The 9873-nt window shown below is 39.9% G+C and overlaps 2 protein-coding genes across 2 annotated transcripts in view; both read right to left on the minus strand.

Moving 5' to 3' along the window:
* Window positions 1-3275: 3275 nt before the first annotated feature.
* On the minus strand, window positions 3276-6386 carry LOC138055838 (melatonin receptor type 1A-like). The gene is made up of 2 exons (XM_068901708.1): window positions 6016-6386; window positions 3276-4060 (listed from the first exon to the last, which is right to left on the minus strand). Exons 1-2 carry the CDS (start codon window positions 6384-6386, stop codon window positions 3379-3381), a joined length of 1053 nt encoding a protein of 350 aa, XP_068757809.1. The 3' UTR covers window positions 3276-3378.
* Window positions 6387-9389: 3003 nt separating this feature from the next.
* LOC138056795 (melatonin receptor type 1A-like) overlaps window positions 9390-9873 on the minus strand; it is a 3039-nt gene continuing 2555 nt past the window's right edge. The window contains exon 2 of the mRNA XM_068902688.1: window positions 9390-9873. This exon is cut by the window's right edge and continues 1240 nt beyond it. The gene's annotated coding sequence lies outside the window, so the exon portion shown is untranslated.

The following is a 9873-nucleotide window of genomic DNA, read 5'->3' on the forward strand; positions in this document are numbered from 1 at the left end:
CGAAAATAAATATTAATGAACACTCAAAGCAAGTGTACACAGCACAATGGTTAGAGAAATGGAAAAATGTATTGTCACTCACCTTCGAACACACGATCAGTATCCACCTTAACGATGTCGCGTCATGCCAGTTAGTCTATTGACATCACGCATCAAAACGCGCGCTTTTATTGATTCTTGAAGTCATAAGATAAGCAGCCCTTTGTGTAAGGCGCACAAATCAAGAGTAGTTTCAACAGTTTTATTGTCCCCAAGAAATCACTTAAATCACCACACCAAAAGAACACTCGAACTTATAACCAAGTCATATCCACATGCCCTCATTCTCTTTTTTCTGCATACACAACTCTCTCGCACTTCCGCTCTACTAAGGCTGCTGCGTCGTCAGCCTCGCGTCTCTCCTTGGCTGACTCGTTGGCAATTTTGTTTTTACATTATGTAAATGAGAAAAAAAAAGATGATATCATTGGACGCAAAATTAAGATGTTATTCAAACAAGTCACAGACAATGACCTTCGCGAAAGATGCTAAATGGTACACTACGTAATCATTGCAATCTTTCTCTCGCTCCTTATCAGATACATACAATATGCGCCCAGATAGCATATAAGAGCTCAGGTTGCCCAAGGTGGAGAAGGCGTGGCTACACAGCTCTAAGCCCTGTAACCACACGTTCAGAGGTGCCTTTGATGGGAATTCACCGTCATAGATCCTTGGAAGTTCGAGTCCATCGTCCCTAATTTTCGATTCTATTGCACTTGAAAAAGGAGCCTATAGAGATCCAAACCTGAAATTGGACGGAAATTGTAAAGTGCTACTATGATCAAGATTACACCTTTCCTTTCTTTACATTTTTGGAAAATATAAGTGTCGAATGCTTACCCTGCCAGGTTTATTTCGAAATAGGCTTGGGAAGTCTGATAGTTTTATTTGCGTTTTGAAGCCTCGGTCGTCCGCCTTTGCAAATTTCAAAAATGGACGAGCGCCATTAAAAAGATTCGAAATAGTTGAATCCGAGAGGATGTGACGTCATATGCCCATCGCGGCAAACAAACGTGCCTACTTTGTAGTTTGTAAGCATTTGGTGAGAGACGGAGGCCTTTCTCCTTGAAATGCCTCCAAGGCGATGTATGGGGCAAGATTGTAATCAAATTTAGGCTAGTGACTTTGGGCTCTCGGTTCACAAATCCTCTGCAAGTGGCTGCGTCCATGCAGTGTGGAGGAGATTTGTTCGAGTGTATCGTAAGAACTTCAATTCAAAGGGGACGTTTTTTCTTGAGTAGGGGTGTTAATGCAGAAACTCTTGCAGCATTTGGTGTTGTACCATTTGTTGATTTACTTCGTTAAAGTTTAGAGTTCAGGCGAGGATTGAACAAACGGTTTAATATACAGTCCCATCTTACATCGAGCACATGGTCAAACTACATAGGCATGCAATGTGGGCGTACTCGTAGCCTCACTAACATATCAACACCATTCATGAGGACACTATTGATAATCGAAGATGAAGTTGGAAAGAATCATGCGTAGACAGTTCCCAAGGACAGTTACAGGTAATGGATCAAGTTCACACGATTTCTAGAGCACAGTTTTTGCTGCCGCACAAGGCAGCTCTCTAATCGGGAGAAGAACACATTTTTTCTTCGAAACGCAACGGATTGTGGTTAAAGCCACAAGGAATTGTGGTTATGCGCGAATGCAGGAATTAAGATGCGCGGTAAGATCTTGTTACACAGAATATTAGAACAGTTCCCTGCAAGCAGAGGTCTCTTTTCTTTTGCGTTCGCTGGGCTGACGCAACGCAAAAAGAAAGGAGACCTCTGCTAACAGGGAATTAGAAGAGAAGCTTGCAGCCCGCTACGTTTTGTAGTCTTTTGGTTTATTTTTGCTTCTTTGATTTATCCGTTTATAAAAAAATTATCACAGGCTTTGTGAAATACAGAAAAAGCTGTCAGGCTGAACCAAAGTGACCGTTAAATATGAGTATTCCGATTGAAAAAAAGGCATGTGGCGTCTGCGAAAGGATCTCACATTTCGCATATCGCCAGATACCAACCCTGTCCGATAGAGCTTAACGTCCGCGAAAGCATCTCAAAGGAACTGTAGTGAATCAAGCGGTTAGTTTATATTGACCGGCTCAGTCATGCTGAATTTGGTGATTCACAAGTCTTTCTCAGGTATAGTACCATTCTCGTCACCAGAGCCTCGCATCGACCTAAGGCTCTGGGAAACTCTATCTTGAAGAACATTCGCCGTAGGGTTCTTATAGCCAAAAATTGGCTATTTGTACCTTACGGCGCTTCCTCACTCCTCGTGCTAACGTGAATGCACCAATTAGAGACGCTTTTGATTGTTGTTCACGAAAACCATTGACAAGACACTTTGTTTCAGGGTTACCCAGAGCTCTTCTCTCCCTCAGTCAAGAGAAGAGCTCTGGGGTCGAGATTGGTATAGTACTTAAGTCACACGAAAAGTAGAACTAATAACCACAGCACCTCGGGCTTCAACTTGCTGTGAAAAAGAAGTTGAAGTGAACTCGGAAAATATCCACATGTTTGATGCCAATGTTAATCTATTTCCTTTTATTTTCTTTCATCTGTTAAGGTTTCGTATTTTTTACTAGTAACCACATGTCATCTCACGGGACTATCTTACGTTGTATCGTGTACAAGATCATGATAACCCCCTTAACTAATCTATAGAATCTACAAATGCACAATTCCATCATGCTTGGAACATGTGATCCACAAGAGAAAGGCAAAGTATGATCTGCGCCATCAACATCGAGTAAACGTCCCACTTTACGAAGCAAACCGTCATCATGATGAGTATCCCTGCGTGGCTAACGCTAGAGGCTATGCCAAAATGGGCTCAGTATGTGTCAAAACGTCAGAATGCGCCGTGCGTTGGATATGAGATAGTAAATGGCCTACAGGAGGCGTAGCGCCGAATAAAGTATAACCATTTCATATTCCAGAAGCACGATTGAAATAATTGCATCATAAAGTTTTATTAAACTCTGAACTGTTTCAGTTCTACAAAACGACCATCGAAATCAGTCTCCACATAAGTTTACACGATATATAAGCCGATAAGAGAGGTTGAAAGTTGTATAGTTGCAATGGGAGACTTTTCGTTGGTTCTCTTGGTGTAGATTTCGAGAGCGGAGCAGCCTCGCCAGGAGACCCTGGATCTGGGTCTCGATACCAGGACATGCAAACAAAACGATAGCTTAAAGTTATGAACGAAAGCAAGGCCTAACACGAAAACAAAATCGGAATCGCACTTTCTTTTGCTAAAGTACCGATGAACAGTACTGGGGAAGCATGATCTTGCCATTTAGTTTTTCCAAGATTCCTTGTTCTTCATTTTTCTGTTTTAGTTGACTGAGGAATTGTTCAGTTCCCGCAAATGTGCTTCTCCAGTCTTCATTCTTGGCTGATCGTGTACGTTCGCTGGCACTTCCCTGTCTACGCGTCCCACACGATGAATTCCGAGCAACCTTAAGTACGCTCTCCGATAAGAAGGATTCATGACGCCATAAATGATAGGGTTTATCGCTGAACTGGAAATGCCAAATATAGTATACATGTAATAGGTTTCGCGGGTCAATTGCCATCCCGACCCGAGAAAGTTATCCACAACATCCAGGACTAAAATTGGAGTCCAGCAGAAGATAAAGGCAACCACGGTTACAAACAAGATTTTTGTTACTTTTATATCCTCTAATGAGAGAGAGACCTTCCTTGCATTTCCGTTCCGGAGATTCATTGCCACAGTTCTCCCATGGATTTTAAGCGCTTTGAAAACTCTTAGGTAGCAAACGATCAAAATTACCATTGATATTCCGATGAAGATATAGAATGGAAGAATCAGCAACGAAAACTTGGACTCAAAGTAACAAAAGAATTTCCCGGGTTGAAACACGTAATCCTTACCAGCGGCGGTGTATGTCAAAGGAGTTGATAAGGCCGCAATCCAGCCTCCAAGGACTATAAGTTTGGCTTTGGCTGAAGTGAAAATGACTCTATACATCGAGGTTTTAACGATGTGGAAATACCTAAAAGAAGGCAATATAGTACTTAATCTCAGTCTGCGTATGCTCAGGTAAAAAAGGGTCTCAGCTTGGTCTCGACTTCTTTGGTTTAAGGTCTCTTTTCAGGGTCCTGCTACAATAACGCTAAGTAACTTATTCTCATTGTTTTTTAAGTCGGTGAAACTAATGAATAGCAACTAGCTAAGTACTTGAAAATGAGAAACAGTTGCTATTAAAACGTGGCTTATATCAATTCTCTTTGGGACGGACGTGTCCGAAATTGCAACGCGCTGTAATTTTGAAGACTTATTCGTGGGAACCAAAAGTACTGCTATGGTTTTGTTATGCGACGGGTTTACTACTTGTTCCGTCATTAGCTACAAAGGGCGTGTGTGCACTGAAGGGAACTTCTACTCCTTGTAAAGAAAAACCTTAAACTTTAAATAAGTTCAAAAATTATCCAAAACAAGTGTTGGTATTATAAATAGCCAATTTTAGATACGCTTAATTTTCGAATTTTCCGGTGCCGCCATCTTGAAAAATTCTACGTTTTACAGTTGATTTGTACCTAGTATTGGACCGAAAAAGCCGAGACACTGAAAAATATGTAAATAAATTATTAAATAAATAAATAGCCTGACAAGCGCGTGACCAATAGTAATCAACTTGACGGGAAAAGGACCTCCACAGATATTACATGACAGGGCGAGGGGAAGCAGCTACACGTTCCCTCCGGTCCGTTAAAAAAATAAATTTAAAAGGTTTTTACTGTATATCGACGCAACTTTTGAACTTGAGACCTTAGATGAGTTTGAATTTTGAGTCATATTTGCTATTAACTATAAAAGCATCAAATATTCAAGGTGTACTTTCCAAAAAGATGAACATTAGTTGATCAAAATTATCCAGAGAAATATCAGCTGTTACTGTTATATTCACAGGAAGATGCAAAAATAATAGCGCTATGCTACTGAGGTAAGATAAGTTCAAGTTAAACCGCGCTAATTGCTGGTTTTCACTCACGTGACCAACAGCCATGTTTTTCAACGAAAACAAAAGGAAGCGTTTGCATAATAATAGAGTTAAATTCCCGGAGGATTTGGTCGGGGCACCAACATGGCCGCCTTTTCTTTGTTTAGGGGCACCAACATGGCGGTCGTGACGTCATGTGAAAACCAAGAATATGCTTGCCCGAGAAAAAGTCTAGAAAAGGTAGAAAGGAGCACTCACAGTTTTTGTTGCGACAGTTTCGTGGTGTAAGGCTTTTCTCTTGTACTAATTTTTTTTCAGAAATCTTGTCAAAAATAAAGAGATGATAGGTTGTGAAGTCAAGCCAAATTTGAACACTTCCTTCAAATTGTTGGGGCAAACATTTGGCAAGAAATTTGGACAAACACGAGGAAAGATTAACCTCGTTTTTCGACATTTTAACGAAATCCATTCCAAAGTGAGATAAGCTTTATCTACTAAGATTCTTGCTTTAAATTAGAGAGTTTAAGAAACGACGACGGCTACTGCAACGACAAAGCCAAAAAGCAGTAATATTATTGGTTAAAAGAGGAAAAGATGACCGTGCGGCACGTGCTTTTGTACATTTTCCTCCTTTACTCGACATAACAACAGCGTAAAATGATCAATTTTCAGGTTTTGACGACAACATGGACAGACAGTGAATCTTTCCTTTTTTCTCTATTCTTTAAATCCTTACGTACCAATGTGGTTATAGGATACTAAGCCACCCATATTGCAGAACATAAACAAGATGGAAACATCGTGAAACACTCAGGATAGCTCAAACTTATATTTTGAAGTGACGTTTTCATCACCTTAGCCGTCGCGGTTTCTTAAACTCCCTATTGTTGGGTCAGGTGGAAGTCAGACGAGCGGTCTCAGTGACTCCTTTTTGTCTGATTTAGAAAAGATAGAAAATCACAAATCACTCAAGTTTAATTTGGACTAAGGAAAGAACTCCCACTCACCGGTTTATCGCTACCAAAGCAAGGGTGCCAAGTGAAGCGCAAGCTACCCAGAAAACAAGGAATCCCTGGATCTGACAAAGAAGGTACCCAAAAATCCAATCTCCAACGATTAGAACACCAATAGAAAATGGTGCGCAGAGGGACAACATGATGATATCAGATATGGCCAAGGAAATCACAAAATAAGCTGTAATATTGCGAAGACGGTGATTTTTATACAAAACCAACAAAACTGCAACGTTACCAAGAGTGCCGACGGATACAATAAAAGCGTATAAAAACGATTCGCCAATAATGGAGGAAATCGGGCGGGTTGCGAGTTCTTCATAAAGAGGGGATCCGTCTGCGGTTATCGTTGAAGAAGAAACCATTTTGCTGATCAGTGATATAACTGCCAGTCTACTTCAGGTCAGTGAAGCCCTTTTGTGTGAAAGGGGTGACAGTCTTATTATCTCTTCCCATTTGTCAAATACACTTAGAAATAAAATTGATGATGCACTTATAAGGCTTGGTTATTAATTCAGTACAATGAAGACATTGCATAAACGCCTTTGTCGTTTTATTCAGCATGGGTAAATGACTATAAATCCTATGATTTTAAAATCACTTGAGACTTCCAAAAATTTAACTTGTCAATTCCTAAGAAAAAAAATAACCATGTAGGCAATGATCGCGAGGTATTTGGCGGCTTCTCTGATTTGAAGTCAATGAATTTAACTTACGATTCAAGATGGTGTTTAAGTTGCAGTCATTAAACTATCTTATATAGAATGACATGTTAAAAGTGAGATATTACAGAAGAGTTAACACACAGCTGATAAAGGTCCTTCCCTGCAGTAAAAGTAACTGAGTAATTTGTATTTCTTTGCACAGTTGATTCAGTTTCTGAAGCAGGTTTCTAAAGCAAGCATTTGCTGGAAACATGATTTTGGTTCTGATATATGCACTTGAACGGTACTGGCTAAGTTTCACAATAAGGCTTTGAAATTCTGACGTGTGTTCGTCAATAATGTGGAAGTTTCATCTAAGATAAATTGGAAATCGTCAAATTGTTTTTAAATTCATTTCCGGGGTTAAAGACAACCATCTATTTTGAACCAGGCGAAAGGGACAAAGTAATCCGATCTTTACAGCCATATGAAATAACTAAAAAGAATAATCCTAAATTCTGGTACCGCTCAAAATAAGTACAATGATACAAGGAGCATTTTCCAATTTTCAAGTAAGGTAGTTACAACTGATTCACCTGTCTCCTTTGTTCAATGGTTTTTCAATATCCTTCGTGTGTTGAAATAAAAGAAACAGCAAGTATTTATTTCAACACACAAAGGCGACAGGTGAATTTGTTTTCAGTTCTTAAAATAAGAGTATGTGTAATATAGTTGACATATGCTTAAAATGAGTGAGAAAGGCATCAATGGTGGAAGATCTCACAGTTATGAATTCTACTCAAAGTGGTTGCCATGCTTATTTTGATGCATATTGTAAAATGCCATTGTGATTTGATAAATTGAGAAATGTCGCTTTACTTAGACACCTGTTTCCTGTCGTTACGGATCATGACAAGGACTGTAACAGACTACAGCAAAAAAATGGCCAATTTGTTCCATTTCTCACTTTGAGTCTTGAAGTAATGGTTAAGGATCTTCAACATCGTTTTATATTAGCAAAATGTATTTTATGCTTAAATAAAGGCAATAAAGGCAATAAAGGCAGAAAACAGCAAAAATCCAGTGATGCAGTCACTTTAAGAAGCAGCGAAAAGAAGGCAATTACGACAGGGAACCGAGCTTGCGAGCTTATTCACTTTTGACTGCATTTTGCAGGGGTGCAGGGATGGCGCACCAATGTGGCCCGGGTTCGATTCCCAGATCCGGCGTCATATGTGGGTTCAGTTTGTTGCTTCTCTACTCTTCACCGAGAGGTTTTCTCCGGGTACTCCGGTTTTCCCTCTCCTCAAAAACCTAGATTTGACTTGATTTGTGTTAATTGTTAATTTCAGTTTACAGTGTCCCCAATTAGTGTTCCAGGGCGAGAACGACTAGACACTTAAATAAAGTTCCTTTCCTTTCCTTTTTCCTTTTACTCATTTGAGTGTAAATTCAGACTGACAAGACATTCAAATTGACGTATGTATGAACTCCGGAGGAGATTTATTTTTAAAAGATGGAAGAGCTGCTAATTACACGAATACAGATCATTCTCCGATCTCCCCTATCCAATGACTGAAGAGGCATTTGAACATGCACTTACTGCCGGAAGACGCGCTGTTCAAAAAACTATTCAAACCGTTACAGTAACAAAATGGCTTCCCGTTTCGTTTCATCAGTAAACTCGGCTGATTATTAATTTTTGTGTGGTGTATAATAAAACAATTGGTCACCTCAGTGTCGGTGAAAGTCGCGAGTCGGTAAATATCCACCATTGTTACATAGCTGAATTTTTTCTCACAACAGCGCGTGCTCTCATTGGTTACTTCGAGCTCACATGACATTTAACAATTAAAAACTGTTTCCCGCCAAAAGTCTCTGAGCGGCAACAGTGCAAAATCTATGACGTCAGAGGGTAACAGTGGACTGTTACCCGCAAATGTTGACCGACGACCGCCGTTGCTGTTGCCGTTGCACGTTTTTCTTTTGTGCTATTCAACAAATCACTTAATGAGTGGTCCCAAGGGAAACAGTTCATTTTGTTTCCCTGGAATTTTAGGGTGCGTTCGATTGACCCTATTCCGGAATAAGAATACGTGTAGTGATGATAAAAGCGGTATGTTTGGTGCGTTTCGAAGCAGCAAGGATAATAAAAATATGTTTAAAATAGCATTTTAGCAGCAATAGAGCAATCTCAGTGCAACTACGGCTAAACGAGTTTGCCTAAATGGTAGAAATGCTGCCGAGGGGAAGGCAGAATGTGCAATGCATGTTTCACCTACAACATTCAGGGGGTGATGAGCTGTTTGCTTAGTACACCAACTGAAAATTGAGACTCCTGCCGCAGCCAAGGTGTTGAGTGACCCTTGTTACAGGTCATTTTCCCCTCGCCTCGTTCACAATGGTTACACGAAACGGGTGGAAGGAGAAGAACAAGTCTAAGAATGGAGTTTAATTTACGTATGCGGTACACTCTTGTTTCGATTGAAAGCTCTCCTTTTTCATAGGTTTCAGAGCACTTTTAATCTGGATAACAACCATACTTGGCACATAATCTGCCCTATATGCCATCGCCCTAATCCCCCATTCTTTTCGTGCTCACATTATTCACTTTCCTGATTCCCTGAGTTTTGAATAGACCAATTTCCATATATTAAAATTCAGTCCTAAACAAAAGGTATCATCTCGAGGAACAAACTCATACAAACCCTTCATTCCCCAGAGCCTCGAAACGGATGCCTTTTGTTCAGGACTGAATTTCAATATACCGAAATTCTAGCCTGATTTTTACACAAAGTCTGTAACGCAGAAGCAGTGTATATTTTTTTGTAGGCAGACATATTCAACAATAACTCTATGAGCGTGCGTTGGATATGAGATAGCAAATAGCCTGCAGGAGGTGTAGCGCCGAATAAATTATATCCCATTTCATATTCCGAGACGCACGATTAAAATAATTGCTTCCTGAAGTTTAATTAAACTCTGAGCTGTTTCAATTTTACAAAACGACCAGCGAAATCAGTCTCCATATAAGGTCATACGCTATATAAGAGAGGTTGAAAGTTGTATAATTCTGCCTACACTAAAACCGAGACATTCAATGTGAAATAGTTTATTTAGGATGAGCCAGTTAGTCATCTAGATCACACTACATATACATATCGTTATACAGTCTTTACAAGGATAGACGTGGACATAATAGGTGTGC

This window comes from Montipora capricornis, chromosome 7 (genome assembly GCF_036669925.1).
Source record: "Montipora capricornis isolate CH-2021 chromosome 7, ASM3666992v2, whole genome shotgun sequence".
Taxonomy (NCBI): Eukaryota; Metazoa; Cnidaria; class Anthozoa; order Scleractinia; family Acroporidae; genus Montipora; species Montipora capricornis.